This window comes from Emys orbicularis, chromosome 16 (genome assembly GCF_028017835.1).
Source record: "Emys orbicularis isolate rEmyOrb1 chromosome 16, rEmyOrb1.hap1, whole genome shotgun sequence".
NCBI classification, from domain to species: Eukaryota; Metazoa; Chordata; order Testudines; family Emydidae; genus Emys; species Emys orbicularis.
The window spans coordinates 12,933,992-12,954,013 of NC_088698.1; the positions used below are offsets into that span (position 1 = coordinate 12,933,992).

At 43.7% G+C, this 20,022-nt stretch overlaps 2 protein-coding genes across 2 annotated transcripts; one reads left to right on the forward strand and one right to left on the reverse strand.

Annotated features, from left to right (window-relative positions):
* Positions 1-1,769: 1,769 nt before the first annotated feature.
* GUCD1 (guanylyl cyclase domain containing 1) lies at positions 1,770-10,261 on the reverse strand. The gene is made up of 5 exons (XM_065417689.1): positions 10,198-10,261; positions 8,513-8,678; positions 7,647-7,738; positions 5,562-5,803; positions 1,770-5,053 (listed from the first exon to the last, which is right to left on the reverse strand). The coding sequence occupies exons 1-5, from the start codon at positions 10,206-10,208 to the stop codon at positions 4,962-4,964; spliced, it is 603 nt and encodes a 200-aa protein (XP_065273761.1). The 5' UTR covers positions 10,209-10,261; the 3' UTR covers positions 1,770-4,961.
* Positions 10,262-13,913: 3,652 nt separating this feature from the next.
* Positions 13,914-19,549, forward strand: SNRPD3 (small nuclear ribonucleoprotein D3 polypeptide). Its single transcript, XM_065417690.1, has 4 exons — positions 13,914-14,009; positions 16,466-16,615; positions 18,087-18,279; positions 19,379-19,549. The coding sequence occupies exons 2-4, from the start codon at positions 16,490-16,492 to the stop codon at positions 19,438-19,440; spliced, it is 381 nt and encodes a 126-aa protein (XP_065273762.1). The 5' UTR covers positions 13,914-14,009; positions 16,466-16,489; the 3' UTR covers positions 19,441-19,549.
* The last annotated feature ends 473 nt before the right edge of the window (positions 19,550-20,022 follow it).

Sequence of the window (20,022 nt, forward strand, 5' to 3'; positions counted from 1 at the left end):
TTGAAATCAAAGGCATTATTCTCTTTAATACTAATAAATTTTAGTTCAGAATCTAGCTCTTAATATCCAATTTGTATCTTAACCATCTTAATGCTCTACAATTTAAAAAAACTCAGTCAAGCAGGATTAAATGCTACACATTCTATTAGGGCTTTAATCTAAACTCCATGAAGCTATTATGAATGTTGCTTTCTAGAGCATTGATTAGTTTGGCCGTGAAGGACAGACAGCTTTGTAGCGAGACATCTTTTTAAATTACAGCCAAGCCAAAAAGAACTCTAACAGTGTTCAGTACTTTGTAATGGAATGTATTACTATTGCAGACTTTCATAGCACTTCAGGATTTTGTTGTCTTATGTTCCTGTAGCCAGTTTTTAAATACAGGAAACTAAAGCTTCTAAGCAGGGCCCCAAATTACATGAAAAAAGTAAGAAGGCTGCCTAGGAAGTTTTTTCTGTAGTATAGGTGAGTAGCTTTCAACCTTCAGTCCGGTGACTGTTCCACCGGAAATACAGCCATTGCATAATCCATGGGTATAACAAATGATAGTGGAATTCATTCAGTATCACATGCAGGAACAGACCATGTGATGTGAGTGGGGGAAAAGGGGGGATCAGTAGCAAGAAAGAAATGTAATATTTTTAAGCTTTGTTCGTAACATGCATTGGATCTGTCTGCTCACTTTTACTTTCCTGTCTCTCCCCGTGTCACACCCACACTAAGCACTTAATCCAAGCAGCACAAGAAAGCAGGGAACCCCTGCTCTGTGGCAAAACAAACTGCCTGAAATGCTTGTAAGCAGCAGGCCTGGTTCTCTCTCTGCAGGGGGGTATTTCTGCCTATCTTCTGTTCTCTCTCTATATACCGCCACCTCCAGGTTGAGATTTGGCCATATTTATTTTTTTATACAAATTAACTGTAGAGTCTGGGATTTCATTGCTTTCCTTCTATTGTTTTGTATTATAAAGCATGTAATACACCCCACCTAGAACCAGATAGTGGCCCCCAAACAGGACGTGACCTATTAGTTGGGAATCATTGGTGCAGATAAGGCTTCTGTGTATTGATCCCATTAAAAGTATGTAAACACTAACAAAGGAAACTATTGCAAGGATGATAGGATGTTACGGTTTATCACATAGTTTGACCTTGCAGCAGTTTAGCACATATACCAACCCCATACCGTACCACCATAGTTGAACAAATGCCTTTGGGTACTCCTGTAGTACCCAGTAATGGTGCTAGAGGCACAGAGGCTTTTAAGGAACCTCCAAAAGCCCAGCATGGCATTGTGAGATGGAATTAGAAGGAGCAGCTGAATTGGTGCAGCAGTTGCAATTCTTGTGGCTTCTTTCAAACAATGCAGAGAAATTGGTGTAGATTGCACCAGTGCAGAGCTGAAGATCTCAACCAAAGAGTTGCACTCAGCTAGGATACCCACTGGTTGTGTGATGCCTAAGACAACTGTAGTGTGTGGATAGCAATGGTACTTGGAAAGCTTTGAGCTTGGAATGTAACCAGTTTTGCTTCCCTTTTTGTTTGCCCAGTGTAGTCTGATGATGTGATGTGTCTGGGAAAAGTGAAAGGAATACGAACCTAAATCCTAATGACAGCATACCCACAGCTGAAGTAAATTGTCTCTTAAGAGTTTCAAAATGGCAGTTTCAGCTAATTGTATCATTTCTAGTTTAATACATACTTCTTTTAAAGATCTTCACACATTTTTGCATAATAAACTGGTTGACAAATACAGCTGCTACACTGTGCTATGGGGTTCACTTAAAATCTTTATTGAGAGTGGCTCAATTACAGACAAAATATATTTATGTATAAAATTTCTCTGCATGTAAAATATCCCTTTCTTTGCTGTGGACAATATGAATAAAACAAGATATTACACAGAAACATTTTCAGGGTGAGCTTTTTGATAAGCAAATTTCTAACAGAAAAAAGATAAGACATTCTTTATTTTTGCCCAATTAACTGCTTTCTTACCCTAAAGTTTGACTCGGGCCTACTCAATATCAGCTCTACTCAAATATGGCCTTCACCTCTTCTCTCTAGGCTCATCTTCCAGGGCAGTCTTCACTTGTTTTCCCTGCCTGTAGGAGATCCTGTGGCAGTGAGGGGCTCCTGTTTTCTTCTTTGTCATTTAATCAGCTGTAATTTATTCTTTAAATTCCATTTAACTATTTAAAACCCAGCCACCCAAATACTTATTAACCCAACAGCAGTAAAAATGATTACACCCATATATCTGCTTCCATCATTCACATTAGGTATTCTTACAATGAGACAAGATTCCATTTTGCCTTTGAGTTGAATACATGCAGTCTAATGTCTGCTCCCAAGTTGGTTCAAGACCAGGATCTGAACACCAGAACCAAAGCTGTATGGCAACATATCATTACTCTTAACCCCGCTGTAAGAACGATTTTCATTGGGCTAAACGCACCCCTTTCAGAAAATAAATTCCATGGTGCTTAAATTATATTGGAGGAGTTATGTGATGGGAAAAAAAGCACAGATTAACAAAAGCTACTGAATAGTTAGTTTACAGATGTGTTGTTAGTAACATACCTAAAAATCCTTCACAGTGAAGCATTACACACAAATGGACTTCGACGTACAATTCTCTAAGTCAGTGGCCAGCTGGTAATTTAGCCAGTTTTGTAGGCATTATAAGGCAAAACCTGTTACTGGTTTTGGCCACAGGGCCTCTGCAGTGATTGTAATGGAACTGCTGATGCTTCTGTTCTGTCTGCCAATAACTTGTATCCTAATTCCCAGCCATCTTCACATGCAGCAGGTGCCCAAGTGCATTCCAGCCACACCTGCTGTAAATGAGTTCTGATTGAAAACACATTTCCATCAAACTCATTTTTCAGATTTTGCAAAGGAACTGCATTTCTACTCACCTGCCACTGTATTTCAGGCACTGAAGAAAGGAGCACTCTAGATTGTATTGAACATACACCATCAAGTACTTTTTGGGTACTCTCCAGTGTTTGCAAGCCACCTAGATTAGAAAATGTTTTTCCTTACAACTTTTATCCTTTAGCGTGTTGCTAAACACTGACTCCCTGTACTCTGTTTTCACCAGAAAGGGTGCCTTTTATTTACTATCCGCACCATCAGGGATTACAGCTTTAGGCAATGGGTTTAAGATGTGTCTCCTCAGCTGGTTGTCTAGGTACAAAACATATCATGTTATAGTGCTTACATCGATAGCAACATTTTTTCTTTTGTTTTTAAAATCATTTTGGAATTTGGAGGTGAGTTCAAACCAGTTATAATTTTAGAGTAGACCAGATTTTGCGCCCAAAGTATTTGCCAGCGTGACTTTGTCAATTGTACATTATCTGAATCCTCAGCTGAAAAGGCTAAGTATAAAACCAAGCACATTTCTATTGTAGTTAAAGTCATAAAGCTAAATTTCAAGACGCGATGAGACTGGGAGTCAAAATTCGTAGGAAGTGTAAGGTCAAAGCTGAATTATGTCCTACACTTCAGTGCTTCTCTGCCAGGCAGGTGATCCCAGATAATATGTTAAAGGGGCTGCACACAGCCTGCTGCAATCTTACAGTTTAGCTTAAAGCATCAGAATGCAGTGAGGACCCTGCTGCTTATTCCAGAACACAGCTGTAGAGTGAGTAGAGGTAGAAAGTCTGGGCTCCTGCTATAACATCTTTGGACTTCAGCCAAGAGAAGTTTGTTCTCCCTGCCTTCTCAATTAGAAGCAGAGTTCTGAGCCAGGCTACTGGCAGTATCTGTTCCTGGGAAATCCCTCAATAAATCTCAACAACAAATGTTTAACCTCAAATTACAATATAGGCTTCGCGCAAAATCTGTTCTCTCTCCTGCCAGACATTTAAAACAACCCTCTGCACACAAGGCATAAACCCTCAGTGCTTGGGTGACTACTTAATGCATTTGCTTAATCAACAGTTTAAAAACTGTACCTAGACTTGATCTCTGGATACTGCAGAACGTTGTGGGAGTGGGTGTGGTGTAGTGGGTAGAAAGATGTTTCCAAGCCTTTGCACACAGACTTAAAATTTCTTAGGCCCAAATAAAATGTCACCAGTCAGCCTTTTGGGGCAACACAGAACTTTGGTCAAGCCATTCCTAGAGACGTTTTAACTCATGCAAGATAACTCGGTAGGCAAAATGACACCAGGTGCTTACTACTTGGAAGGAATAGCCTATAGCCCTTATCAGGAAGACTGGTCCTCCGCTGACAATAAGATCAAACTGCAAACTCAATTCCCAGGTACAGGTGGTGAGAGCAGTCAAGCTGGGTTTACACAAGAAGCTTGCTTTGTAAGTGGTATTTCATTCCCATTATGCAGGCAATGCTGATAGAATCTGCCACAGTATGTCAACAGCTGACAAGTCATTTTCTTCCTTGAAAAAAAATAATCATGGGTCAGGTTAATCATTTATCCTATCTACACCCTTCTGACCATTAAATAACTAAATCTAGAGTGAAGATCAGCTCTGGCAGTTTTGAAGGCAAACCAACGTGTATTTCCTCTTTCTTTTCTTGCTTCATGTAGCTGAACCTGTGCACAAATTCCCACGTGTAGACTAAATTCGTGTACTTGGTGTGTTTTATTTCAAGTCTTTAATTCAGAAACAAGCTCACAGCCAACTGTAAGTGTCGGACTCTGAGGGGATTGCATTTTGAAACTGCTCTCAAATGTGCAACGTTAAAATTAAAGTGTGTGTGTGTGTGTGTGTTAGATATTGCAACATCAGATATTTCATCATCAGGAATAAAAAGATGAAGACAACACTGCAATATAAATGTCTGAATGTCTATAAAGCATCCCTTGTTTAAGTTCCCACTGCAAATCAGGAGCTAAGTCTCTGCAGTAAGAGTCCTGAGACAAGCAGCCAGCTGCCATGCAGGTGCTGGGCAGACTGCGCCAGAAATGACAAAGCAGCAATCTTGGATGTCAGCTGTCCGTGTAGATAAACAGGATATCCTCATCTGTGCCGTAACTTGTCCTGGCTTCCTCAAAGTTACTGATGCTGGTGCTGCATGTTCCTGTGGGACAGGAGCAGAGTGTTAGTCAAGCTGAGCCAGGGGAAGAATTTGCTCATGAACAGCTCTTAGCTTGCCTTTGGGTAAACAGAACTAGATCTCATGGGCTTGATCTTGCAGCCCTTACTCGCTTGAGTAGTCCCACTGATGTCAAGGGGAATGCTTATTTGCATAACCCCTGCAGAAGTGGGCTCTGTATAATTACACACCATGTTGTTCTTTCTTCAAGATACTGAACGTGTATAGTTTAGCTCTCCTAAACTGTGTCCCTCTTAATAATCATAAGGCTTCTGCAATCCTGTCAGAATATATTTCCAATGCTTCATCTGAATCGCAGCCCAGAAAAGAATGAAATAATTGAATTCTGTAAGAACAATCATGGGCCAATCAGCTGGTGCCGCCTGACTCAGATGCCTGGTATCAGGGAAACTCCAGCTGGTTTTGCATTATGCACGTTAGTAATGAGGAGATGGAGAATCCACACAGAATGAAGCAAAGTTCAGCTACTCACGGTCAGCATAGGCAGGGTTGTTGTAGTAGACACTCCCTGAGGCTTTGTTGTAGCCACACAACACAATGAAATGACCCTGGTAGTCAGGATTCCTGCAGAAGCACTTCTGGCCAATAGGGAGGAAACAGCAATATTTGACGGGACTTGAGCAAAGTTCACACAGCAACAAGACTGCATTCACCAGGACAATGGCTACATGACCTTGGGACAGGTGCTCCTGAATGTCCTGGACAGTCACTGTGCTGCAGAAGAAAATTCAGACATTCACAAAGAAGCCCAGGAGAGAGATCTGTATTCACTGGATTGGGCTCTCCCAACCATGTGAGTGTGGATGATGTCCATCTCTGTTAGGTGATTGCTATGATAATTTTACATATCTTTGTTGTTGAGGGCTCTACTGCAGCCGCAGACAGTAGTTGTTCCATTCAAGTCTATTATACCCTCACTGCCAGTGAAGAGCAGAGCCATTCTGGCTGAAGTTCTATAGAGCATGCATTAAAATGAATGGAATCTCAAGAAGTCCCAGATGCCCTGGAGGAGCAGCATTTTTGTCAGAAGTATTTGACAACCATTCAACACTAGGGAGATTAGTTTAGTTTATTTATGGGGCAGTTAGGGATGCTGTAGAATCCCATCCCACCCACCCAGAAGCCCAAATGCAGCTGGTCTCTAAAGCACCAAGTCTTTCTCAGCTGAGGGATTGGATGGCACAAGATCCCCAGTCATCTTGGTCTCTGCATCCTAAGATACCTTTGTCAGGTAAGAATAGTTTCCCAATTATAAAGTTGCATTGTCTGGCTCTCTATTCTTGCCAGGATTGTTGTTCTAATATTTTATTGTACCCAATTTCGAGCATGAAAATCACCCATGCCCACCTGGTAATCCCATTTATTTGAGCTGAAGTTCTTCATTCAGAGACACAGACAGATGGTGTGTTCCATACCAGTCTGCACTCATCCCCTGGATCAGATCCAAACATTCAGGCTGTGTGCAATGCCTCACTGAACTGATGTCCTTTTTAATCTCTTCCAGCACCGCTCTTCCCCTTTGCCTTCTCAATCCTAGTACTGCACAGGCGCATATACAACCGCCTCCCCCTCCCTAATGTGAGCCAAATCTAAAGCTTTGTTACTGTGCTAGATATGGCCTAGATTTTTGCCGCCTCCTCCTCCCAGGTCACAGCACTAGGTGGATAGATGCTGCCATGCAAACTCTAAGTACATTAACAGGACACTAAAGATTCTGGCAAATGCAGGTTTAAAAAAGCATGTAAAAGCACAATAAGGCCATTGTTTCCAGGCACAAATAGTACCTTCCCTTTCTTCTCTTGCTACTACTCATCCACCCCAGTAAACAATATACAGAGTCAAATGCAGCCTTGGTGGAAGTGGATGCAATTCTTTTCAGTTTATACCCATTTAGAGTCAGATTGAATATGACCCAGAGTCTTTTCTCCTCTTCCAAATTTTGCTGACAACAATAAGGTTTTAAGCCGTGTGTGTGATTTTTCTCTCTCCCATGTTTAAGTCTCTCTCCAGGGAGGTTCCTTCTCCTATGATGTCATCCTTCATTTGGCAAATATTGTAAATTACAGGGTTTCCAAGGGAGTAAAAGCACACATGCCTGATTTTGGTTTATTTCTCTCAGCAGTGGCTGAGCAGTGTTAGCACAGCTCTAGGAACAGTGGGTTTTGTGCCACTGCAACATTCGCTTCAGCACTGATGGCAACTTTATTTAATAAAAGCTATTTAGAAGACAGAAGACATTCCCCACTAGTTTATCTTAATGGAAGACCAAATTTTCAGCCTAAATAAATAGCCAGTTTCCCGTCAGCAAATCCAAAATGCTGCTTTTCCCCTTTCGGGGCTCCACTTTTCTGCTCTTCTTCCCAGTCACCATTTTGCTTCCTCCCTCTGTCTCAATGGAAGTGAAAAGATATGGGAAATAAAGAGGGGGTGGAGCCTGAATTCAGTCTGACTTACACCACCACAGTCAGAAGTAACTCAGTGGAGTTACACAAGTGTGAAAGGAGACTCAGGCCCCTAAAGTCTCCAAAGGGAAAAGGAGATGAAATGACAAGCTCACCACTTCTCCACCAGCACCTTGCTGGCTTTGGCCTGGGCGAACAGCTGGTTCACTCTGTTCTCTTCCGTGTCAAAATGTTTCCTGTAGAACGACTGAGGGATAAAGAATGATTTATCAACAATTCATCAGAATGAAATTCACCCTAGTAAAGTGAATCTTCAATTAAAAACCGGTTAGAGAGGGACTGGGTGGTTTAGGGGATTGATAATGGTTAAGGTGTCATTCTCCCACAGGTGACCGGAAACAGGATAAGAACCTCTCCTCTAGTTCATCGGTTCAAATTCAGTTCAGGTCTGTAGTTATTGCAGTCTCCGGCTGATGGCTATTCAGCTGCCTATGTGAAATGAATCTGGTCGTATCAATTTAGTTCCTAGATTTCAGGACTCCACGTAAGAAAAAACATAACCACTACTGGATCGAATTGGCCCTTTTGTTGGCAATATCAACAGAGGCCAAGGATTGAATGGACATGGAGACTGAATTCCCCTCTCACCTCTAGAGGTGGTTCCTCCAGGTCAGGGTTGAGGCACGTTGGCGGGGGAAGTGTAGTGGAAGCTAGCACTGCTGCTGCCCCGGCTGTACCTGTTCTGTAGATAAATAGAGGGCTTCAGTCTCCAAGGCTGTTAAATAGGCTGGAACCTTTCATGAACACTGAATTCATACTGTTTTTTTAAAACGCAATCTGGAAAATATCTGGGACCACATCTAACCTGGGTTTGGAATTGTTTCATGGACAGTTTGACAATAGGCAAACCTTGCTTACAGGAATGGTGGTTAACCACATCAATAACACAGCTCCACCAGCATGGCCCTGATGGATCATGATGGAAAGTGCCTGATATTTCCCAGTGAATGAAGATGCTCACCTGATTTTTATAGCCCTTGTCCACTCCAAGTGTCTGTGTGCAGAACCTATGCTTAACACCAAAGTGCTGCATTAGGTAGGCCAAGTCAATGGTCCAGATACTCTTTGTTAACCGGAGTTCCCGGATGGCTTTCTGAAATTCCTCATCATTCGAACGATTCAGGTACCTAGGGTATTACAGGAAGCGGGGAAGCAAAGACGTTAGCAGAAGGTGTGTTTAACAGTCCAAAACCTCTTAATATCACAAAAGGGAAAACCTGAAACATTAGGGTTTGGTTGAGAAACAACCAAAATACAACCCACAAATGAACCACAAATTCCAAAGCAAGGGAAATGGGGTAGGGAGCATTTCACTGGATTTATCACAGGTGAGTGTTTCCCTTTGGGAAATTTAGTGCTGTCTCAATTATTTTACAGTTCTAAAGATGTACAGGACGCTGTACAAGAGGTGAGCTGTGCTAAACAAATAACGGGGCTCTATCCTGAAGAGTTTATAATCTAAAAGCACGAATTCAACAGCAGGAAGGGGTATGGCAACTATAGCTGGATTGATTCATGGAATAGGTATGTTTCAGAAGGAGTTTTTTGAAGGAGGAAAGGAACTTGGTAAATATTCAAAGGAAGGTTGCCTCAGGCACCGAGGGTGGTGTGAATGAAAAACAGTTGAGGAGAGGCGGGAGGTGAGGGGGAAGGTGATGTGGGAGGGCAGAGATTTATTCAGAGACAAAGTTATGGAGAGCTTTGGAAGTGAGAAAAAACAAACTATGCAGAAAAAAAGAAGGAAGCCATTGGAATTCAAGAGGCAAAGACACAAGGTCAGATTGGCAGGGTAAGAAGATCGATCTTGGCAACTGAGGTTTTGAATGAAGTGGAAAGGAAAAGAGGTGAGGGGGGACGGAGAGGCTAGAGGCAGAGGTTACAGTAGTCAAGATGGGAAATTACCAGCGCACGGACTAACGTCTTGGCAGAAGGGATGGAGAGAAATGAAAATCTTCTGCTTCATATCTACTAAGTGGACATCTAAATAGGTATTTCACTCTCCTGCACCTAAGCTCGTGTTCCTCTGTGGAAGGAAAGACTAGTTCAGCAGGACAGCTAGTAGGTTAAAGAAAATGGGCAACACAGAGAATAGCTTTGAAACTCTCATATTCCTGGAAAACATTTACCCCACAGAACGGATGCCCAACTGGACAGTGGCAAGATACTAACTCTTATAAATACAGAAGAAACCTGCTAGTCATTTGAAGACACACAGAAAGGAATTCAAGTGAATTGCTGTGATAAGTAACAGTTCCAATAAGAAGCAGAGAGAACATTCTATCACACAAAACATGCTAATCTGCAGGGATAACATTCTATTGGGTTAAACATGCTAATCTACAAAGTTCTTAAAGTTAATCAGATATTTTGTATATATCAAGAAACTTGGTTAATTATCCTTCATCTGTGTTTTCTTTTCCTCCTGCTGGAATACTGGTGCTATGCCCAGCAAGGCAACAGTAATCCTTAGCGGGACCCTGGGGAAAATATGGTCTGATGAAGTTGTGAGGTTAGTCACAGCTGCCCCACCCAACTTTTCTCCTTTGACATTCGATCCTGGTCTTAGGAAGGGTCCCACAGTGGGGATAACATTCCCAACTCCCTATGCTCAAAACCCACCCCTCTGAACCAAAATCAGTTACTTACTGCAGTGCCATCCTGGAGCAGGCTAGCCCACAGTCCCAATGGTACAACTGCTGAATAACTGGCACTTGCAACTGGACATAGTCAGCTGTAGTAAAGACAACGCATCATTAGAAGAGCATGATAGGTGAGTTAGCCCAGATATGTGTATACTTCCACACATTAGTATTAGCAGTCCTCTTGCTATCACAGTTAGTGTACTGGGGTACTTGAGAAACACTTTTTATTTTGTCCCATTAGCAGGTTATGCTTCTCAGCATAATTTTTTTTTAAAGGTCTTTTTCCAAATTGTAAAAGTAAGTGAACCATCAAGCATCTGTTTTAACCTGACACTCCCTCTTTGCTATAGGTATGGCCAATTCTGCAGCAAATTCATCCTCCTCTTCCTCCCTAACTTTTTTCCGGTCAGATCTACCTATTCCTGGTCATGGCCTCTGTATGATCATGAAGAGGTAATCACACCCTAAGAGAGATACCAGGAGAACAACAGACTTTCATCTTTTATTGTGGTGTGTCCAAAACTGAGTCTCTGGGTTTAAACAGATTTTGTGACTGTTGCAACCTTCTGTGCAGTCTGACCATCAAAGATGTGCCAATACTCGAGTGTTCATCCAGCAAAAAAACATACCATGCCACAAGGAAGTGCTAACTGAGCCTGTGATCAACAGGAACAATAGGAGGACTTGTCTCCTCAAGAACACTACACTGAGCTACAGCAAGACTGTGAGAAGTTGTGTTAACGCAATGTCAACTGTGTCTTTGCAGTCAGTGTAAAGACAGGGACAAGGTGTGTTCAACATTATGTGGGCTAGTCATGGTCAACATCAACTCCTCAAGGTTGTGCTCTAACTTGATGTAATTTTCTAGGGAAGATATGCCCAAAATGCTTTTAGCAGAAACAGGCCTCCATGGATTTTGTGGCCTCCTTCCAAAATTTCTCACTTTCCTATGTATTACATTCTTTCTAGCCTTTCCCGTGTGGCTTTGAAAACTAGTGTACCTGCTGAGGACATCAAGTCTCTTTAGTTAGTCTATGTCTGGCCAGTATAGATCAATGTAGTAACTCATTATACTAAAGGAAATGCTAATCTCCAAAGCTTTCTCACATTAGGAATTATAAATCATTTGTCATAAATTCCTGTTGGTGGATTATACTAACCTCATTTTCCACTAAGGACTCTACCCCATTAGGTCCCAAGAAAAGAACACATTTTCTACATCATAATCTCAAATAGTAATAACTGAAGCCTAATGTGTCAATTAATTTCCTTTGATTTATTGAGTTGCCAGCCATCCTGCCTTGCCTTACACACCCTTTGCTGCAACAACTTCATATTACTTTTCAAGCTCCCTAGATGAGGACGATTGCCAGCAGTCCTGGAATAAATGAAGTTAGAAAGTATGTTCCAGCAATAAACTGAACTGCATGATCATCGCCAGTTTGGTAAATACAGTACTCAGTGTGACAGGTTTACAAAAAGCAGCCACTAATTCCAAATCCCTAGGGGACAGCACTACCCTCCTCCTCAACATGGATCTTAGGCAGGTTGGTACAATCAGTATCCCTGATCTGATAGACCTGGAAGTGCAGGGAAGACAGATCCTTGAAGGACCTGCCGGTAGCTTGCGAAGACACCATATCTTCCTGGAACAGTGGTATCTTCCCAAACTGAAAAAAGAACAGGAATACTTGTGGCACCTTAGAGACCAAGTACTCCTGTTCTTTTTGCGGATACAGACTAACACGGCTGCTACTCTGAAACTTCCCAAACTGAGTGCCCTAGTTCCATCGTCTGTCCAGAGTGATAAAAATTCAGTCTTAGGACTCCTTTCTTTTCACTATACACTCAAAAGCCCAGAATGTTCTGTTGGAAAATAACGATCTGGTATTTAAATTATACCCAAATCCTTGCACTGAAGCCAGTTCAACACGAAAAGCTTCAGCACAAGGTATTGGTTATAGAAGACACTGCAGAACGGTGCTCAGGGAAGCAGACATAGACCTCATCTTAGCTGTTTAATTCTAGCCCCCCACACCAATCATGCAGTTACATTCACCGGCAGCATCTGATTTCAAAATCTCATCCATGCGTCTGTGCAGAATCAGAGCCTTAATATCCCTGGGGTAATATCTCTTATAGGGACTGGTAATTTTTTCTGGATTTCCTCAGGCCTTTAAAATACTGGTTTAGCTCTGAATCTTCACCTGCTGTATTAGTGATCAGAGTGTGCACAACAGCGGGTGTGTAGAGGACTACTGCCGACAAGGGCTGCAGACCAGCCGGGGCCTGTGAATGCCTCAAATTTCTCATGAGAGAGTCAAGATAGGCATCTTTTATTGGACCAACCTCTGTTGGTGGAAGGTACAAGCTTTCAAGCTACGCAGAGATCTTTCCTCAGGTCTGGGGAAGGAAGCAGAGACGCTGAGCCAAATACACTTTGGGACAGATTGTCAAGCAGAAGGGGTAATGCATGTTGGAGGCAGTCGCTTGAAATGAAGTGGCCAATTGGGGGTTAGTGTGTTATGCAGAAAGGGTCTGAAGTGGGCAATAAGGAGTAGCAGCAGGCACCATGTTCTCATGACACCCAGGCAATAGAGGGTGCCCAAAGCAGAAGAGCTGTGACAAACACAACCTGGCAATGGCAACGAGCCTTCTGCTGTGGAACGGAAGGGGGATCAGATGAGAGGCAGCTCAGATCCCTGGGGGTGGGGGTCCGAGGCGGCTCGGATCCCCCCGGGCAGGGCGCCGCGAAGGGGGGGGGGTCCGAGGCGGCTCGGATCCCCCCCGGGCAGGGCGCCGCGAAGGGGGGGTGGGGTAAGGCGGCTCCGATCCCCCCCGGGCAGGGATCCGAGGCATTGGGGCGGGCTAGCTGCCCGGGCAAGGGCTGGCGAGGGTGCCCTGGGGGCGTTACTCGGAGGCGGCTCCTTTGCTGGGCCCCGAAACCCGTCCCGGCCGCGCCCGGGGACACACTGACCTGAGGGCGGCTCCGAGTCCGCGGCCTCTTTGGGGCTTTTCATGACGGCGAAGAGGGGGCCAGGCCGCTCAGTGGGCGGCCGCCGGGCCCGGGCCGGGCTGCGGGGCTTGGCGGGGCCGGGCCCCCCTCATGTCTCGGAGCGGCGCTGCTCCTGCCGGCCCCGGCGCTGCTGCCTGGCAGAGGCGGGGCGGGGCGGGGCCCGGCGGCGGGAGCTGCTGATGCGGCGGGCGGGGAGCGCTGCGGCTCCGGGCCCAGCCCCGCACAGAGGGGACCGCCGGAAGGCGGAGAGAGGGGAGCTGGCCGCGCTCAGGACGGCATCGCCATGCCCGCCCCTAGGGCAAGGCTCCTTGGGGACTATTCCCGCCTCCCCCCGACAGCTGTCAGCAGCGCGCTCCCCGCTCCCCGGGGCGGGGGGTGTCGGCGAGGCAGTCCCCGCAGGGCAGGCGTTATGGGGGGGGGGTATTTGCACCCCGGCCACATGCCCTAGTGATACACGGGGGGCGGGGATAGCTTGTCACTCCTGCCCCGGGGCCGCGTGTGTTCAAACTCGCAGCGGCGGAGCCATGCGGCATTGTCGTTTCGCTCCCCGCCTCGTGGGCCGGGGAAGCAGGCGGAACCCTTGTTCCGGGCTGGTGTATCCCCGCGGGACGCCCTCTCCTGAGGCCCGTCGGGCGCACGAACCATAGAGTTGAAAGGAGAGAGGTGCTCGAGAAGAGCGCTCGCGCTCTGGGCAGCGAGGCCTTTCCGGATCCGGTGCGCGGTGCACGGTGGGATACCGGTGGAGGCCATTAGAGCGTTAACGCTGAGCCCACGCTGAGCAGAGACGTGCCTCGCGGAGCGTAAGTGGCGGGCGGGAGCGCGGCCCCTCACCGGCGGGTGGGTGAACTCAGGCCGCGCTGTGTGCGGGGAGCTGGGCTGGAGGCTCCGGGAGGTCTCGTCTCCTCAGCGCGCTCCCCTCCCCCTAGTGACCCGCGGGCCCGGGCTCCCGCCCGCCCCCGGGACACTGACATGGTCAGGGCCGGTATTTTGCGATCAAGTAACGCGGGTGCCGTGAGCGTTGCAGATCGTCTGGTGTTTGCTGCTCCGGACGCGGGTCTGTTTTGATACCGCTCCGTGCGCGTGTCGGGGTCTCTCCGTGGAGCGCTGGTTCGGTTGGAAGCTTTGCGTTTTCCGGCCCAGGAGACTGGCAGGGTATCACTGAGCGCAACGCTTGGCGGTTTTGTACGTCCGACTAACCTGTCCCTCTTCAGAGGTCCGCTTTGACTTTTAATAAAACAAAAAAGGGTTAAAGTTTAGAACTGCCTTCAACGGAGCATAGAAACATCCCCCTTCACCCCCCCCCACCACATACCCACACCCCCCACACGAGTTTCCCACCATCTTTCTTCCTCTTTCATCACAACAGCCCTAGTTACAATGGGGAAGGGATGGGGTGAGACGAGACCAAAACAGTGAAGTGTAGCTGCCAGGCGAGTCCTTCATCTATTAAATTAGACACGAGTGGGTTTTTTACATAATTCAAAACATATCCTCTAGATCAGGGGTTCTCAAACTAGGGGTTGGGACCCCTCAGGGGGTCATGAGGTTATTACATGGGGGGTCGTGAGCTGTCAACCTCCACCCCAAGCCCCGCTTTGCCTCCAGCATTTATAATGGTGTTAAATATATTAAAAAATGTTTTTAATTTATAAAGGGGGGGGGTCGCACTCAGAGACTTGCTATGTGAAAGGAGTCACCAGTAAAAAAATTTGAGAGCCACTGCTCTAGATGTTTAGTAAGAATTACTTAATGATTTTTTTTTTTAACTCACATAAATAGTTTCCTTGAAGGCCGTGAATGCATAAGTAAGGATTTGCAGTATCAGGCCATAATGCACATCAGTCGCCTTGACATATCCTTTTAATAGGCTGCTTAGCCATTTCTTTCCAATTCAAAAGCAGTAATATCTCTTGTTGTACCAACTTCTGTTAGTGAAGGAGACAAGGGTTCGAGCTAGGGTTCTGGAGACAGAGCTCTTCCGTTAATAAAAATAACAGGAGTACTTGTGGCACCTTAGAGACTAACAAATTTATTAGAGCATAAGCTTTCGTGGGCTACAACCCACTTCTTCGGATGCATATAAGTGGGTTGTAGCCCACGAAAGCTTATGCTCTAATAAATTTGTTAGTCTCTAAGGTGCCACAAGTACTCCTGTTATTTTTGCGGATACAGACTAACACGGCTGCTACTCTGAATCCGTTGTTAAAGATATTACTTCACCCACTTTTTCTCTCTAATGTCCTGGGACCAACACGGCTATAGCAACTCTTTCCTGTATGGTAAGGTAATTCTTCTAGTGGAGGCCAAATATATTCTCAACCTCAGGCATTTCTGAAAGGAAATAACTCTTGTATCAGAAATGTCACTTTAAGTCACATTGCTTCTGTGTCACTTTAACAGAAAATGTGTGTACTAAACAGTGCTCCCAAAGCTTGAGAAAATCCCCTATATGGTATAGAGGCCTCCATCACAAGCTTGTAAGACTTTACTCTAACGTCTATATCTTGGGGAATATCCAGCATGTTGTATGTTTTTAATATGATGCTCGGAAATACAGCAATGTAATATGGAATGCTCTTTATGTAGTTCCATCAAGCAATGAGATTCTGTGAATACACTGTGTGAGAGTCAACATCTCTAATTGAAAGGAAAGTAGTATTTTCTTTTGCTAGTAGCAAGCAAGCGTTTTGGCACTGCTGATTCCTCTGCTTTGGTATTCTTACTCTGGTTTCATTTCGCTGGTATAGGCCATCCCAAAGTTAATTATGTCTACTTACCTCTTCTAAAATTATTATAAAAGAGTCTCTCACTCTTTCTTGACTAACCCATCAGATTCCTCAGTAATTCTTCTGAAAATGTAGAAAAATTGAAAAGTTTTTCTTCCCCATCCTCCATGACTCTCTGAGTTCCCCATTTCTTTCCCTGCTACCAAGATTTTGAGACCAACATGGTCTTTAAAATAAAACTATCTGGCATTTACATAGCAATTCAATGTGCACAGAAGCCTTAATCCTGATTACTATGATTACTTGTTCTGGGAATAGCCATGGTGACAGCAGACCTGTTTATCAAGTTGACACTTTTTAAGGGCACTGAATTTGTAGAAAAATAAAAAAACAGGAGTAAGTAGTTCTTTATTTTCTGGACTAGAAAAGTTTGTTAGGCTTCTAAGAAAAAAATCTGTATTATATAGGCAGAGCTTATGGGCTTACTATGAAACTTACTATGCTATTCCTCTTCTTTTTTTTGGTCCTAGATTTAGAGCTGTACTACTGCAAAGATGTCCATCGGAGTGCCAATTAAAGTGCTGCATGAGGCAGAGGGCCACATCGTGACATGTGAGACCAATACAGGGGAAGTCTACCGTGGCAAACTCATTGAGGCTGAGGACAACATGAACTGCCAGGTATGTCTGGGAAAAGGGCGTGTGAATGGTGTATTTTTGGAAAGGTCAATCTTTGGCTGATTGTCAGCTTTACTTAAATATTGACATTTCTACTCAGAGATAAAGAAAGATGAGTTATCCTGCTTCATAGTTTTGCCAAAATGACATAGTCTCACTTGTGACATTCTAGAGAAGGGGACAGCTTAAACTTTTTGGTTTATAGGCAGGAGCGCCAGTTCCTACCAGAAATTCTTATGCATTTTTCAGAGCTCTGTTCTGTGACTAGTTTGAGATAATGGCATTTCTGCTAAAACCATTTGTTAATTCAACAGCTAGCTTCGACTCTTTTGACTCATTAGCTCAGGGTATGTTTTCTCCAAATCAGTGTTTTGAAAAGCTTTTTCTTAAATATTTTTTTTAAAAGCACACACAAAGCCAGGTACTTGAATACAGTGTAATTCTAATTGATTTTTAAGACTAGGGCTACATGTTTAAATCGCTCTCATCTCATGAGAAATTACTTTTGTTAGAATAAACTAATATAATATATGTGATACTACAGAAGGGAAGGTTTCAGAGTAGCAGCCGTGTTAGTCTGTATCCGCAAAAAGAACAGGAGTACTTGTGGCACCTTAGAGACTAACACATTTATTAGAGCATAAGCTTTTGTGGGCTACAGCCCACTTCTTCGGAAGATATTTCCCCTTGTCAGTGAGTTCCCAAAGCTTATTTTGGGTTAATGTGGTGAACAACTTTAGGAATTCGTTACTAGAAATACAACTCTGGGAGTGATCAAAATAGCCTACGAAATCCACAGGATTAGTAAAATTCAAATAGTGTAAACTGCATTGTCTCTCATAAGCAACTGCAATTGACAAAGGGTGCCAGAGTTAACAGGCCTTCTGAGTACTGATTAAATAGTCCTTGGTAGTATTGTTCTTTGTGTACCACGCGCCATAGCTTATACTCTTCTTTCTCTCCTTTCCCCTCCAACCCCCTTCGCTCAATCATGTTACACGCACACACCAGTCTAATTTAAATCTGCTCTGTACTTATATGCTGATCTGATCTTGAATGTTGAATCTGAGTTTTGCTGGCTAGATTACTCTAACAAACACTATGCACACAATTAAAAGGCAAAACTTATGTAAGGCTATGATGTCTTTGAAAGATTCTTAGTGATCTTGCTCTGCTGTTTCAATGTATTCTCTTAATTGGGATTCCATTTACATTAGTCAACTTGCTGCAGCTTCTGAAAAATACCAGTCCATGTTAGCACAAAACAGATGAAAACTTCTCTCAGAAATCAGTTTCAAAACAGTCCTGGAAAGTTATACTGTTGAACACATATGTGCATGCTATTATTTGGCCAGACAGCTTTCTGTATTAGAAAGAAGACTTCCTTGAATCAGAATTCAGTAGCCAAAACAAACTGGAACACTTCACTATTTAAGAGGCCGTTATAGGCACTGATCAGTTTCATGTCTTCCAGATGTCCAACATCACAGTGACATACAGAGATGGGCGAGTGGCACAGCTGGAGCAGGTGTACATTAGGGGTAGCAAGATACGGTTCCTCATTTTACCAGATATGTTGAAAAATGCTCCTATGTTAAAGAGCATGAAGAATAAAAACCAGGGTTCTGGGGCCGGACGAGGCAAAGCAGCTATTCTCAAAGCCCAAGGTGGGTACCTCTGTGTTTGGTCATTACATTTCCTGTCAATTTGTTAGGAAACTGAAGCGGGTGTCATCATCAGGAGTTCTGCAGTACAAAGAGTTTGGTTTATTACATCACTTAAATATGAACATCACAAGGAGTAAGAGGAGTTTATTTGGCAGGCAGAGGGGAGAATTAAATAATTGTGAAGTTTGCACTTTATTTTCCTTTTTTTTCTTACCTTGATTTTATTGTAAAACTTCAAATGTCTAGTGCTTTAGAAAATTTAAAAATAGTAATATTCGTTCAGAAATAACTAGACACTTAGCCTGGTAAAATCTCTACTCAACCCTCCCACATAAATATCAAGATCTTAGTGCTCCCCATGTATATGTGTGCCGATTCTGAAGCAGCTATTTGCATCACTTGGATCTTATATGCAGTGATCTTTTTCTGGGCATTGGGTTAGTCAAATCTACTTCAGTTATCACTGAAGCATTAATTTAAATATAAAAACAGCACTTAAATACACAAGGATTTGAACTTAAAAGCCAGAAAAGTCAGACTTCCTTTATCTTTGCTAGGCCTAAATTATGCGGCTTGATGCATAAGGATTAAGAGCAAATATTTTGGGTCTGTTTATGCTTATATAGATTACTTTGAAAAGGTTTTTGCTCATAGGAATTAAGATGTTTGTAGAGCACTTTGAAATCTGTTCCAGCATGGTATGTAATAATGGTGATGGTCAAATGTTATTAAAAAATGTCTCTGGCATGGCACTGACTTTTTAATACAGATCTCCTGGGCTGCAGGTTTGTGCCGCTAAATGGAATGAATACAAAATTTTCATTTTGTTTTACTGTCAATCCAATATTAGTTGCATCTGTTTCATGACTAGAAGCATGTAAACATTAGCTTCTACTCCCCATCACAGAGCACTCTGGGAATTAGAGAAGTACATCACTTTCTGAACTGTACAGGGTAACCTAGTTTCCACACTGCTAACTCAGCACAAGAGGCTAGATACTATAGTGATTGGCACCACAAAAATACCTTTGATACAACGTATGTAGATTCTTATAAACATGCAGTTTGTCAGATCCACATGATCTATTTTTTTCTTCAGTGGCTGCAAGAGGAAGAGGTCGTGGAATGGGCCGTGGCAACATTTTCCAGAAGCGAAGATAATTTTGGACTTAACTTACTTACTTTTTTTTTTTTTTTTTTTTTTTTTAAAGGATTTAATTTACTACTGGTGCAGCAGTTAGGGTTCTGTTTAAATAAAATCTGTTTCTGACAAAATAGAGAGTTGTGTGCTGTTGTATGTTGACAGGTCTTGCTTGGGACATATCTGATGAGGTGATGGCTTTTTGTAGTGGGAAGAGTATTGCATATTGATAATAGAGCAGATTATTTCTAAATCCAGTTTGAAATAGAGAGACTGGTACCTGGATTTGTGTTCTTTGTATTTTTTGTTACATCTTGAATTTCAAGAATGTCTTTGTGTCCCTCACTTTTCTCACTAAATCCTGTTGCCACCCACTCTGCAAAAAAGAGTTAAGTCACTATCTAAATCGGGACTGGGCAAGCGTTTTGGCCCGAGGGCCACATCTGGGTGGGGAAATTGTATGCAGGGCCATGAATGTAGGGCTGGGGCAGGGGGTTGGGGTGCAGGAGGGGTGTGGGAGGGGGCTCAGGGCAGGGGGTTGGGGTGCAGGAGGGGTGTGGGAGGGGGCTCAGGACAGGGAGTTGGGGGACAGGAGGGGTGCG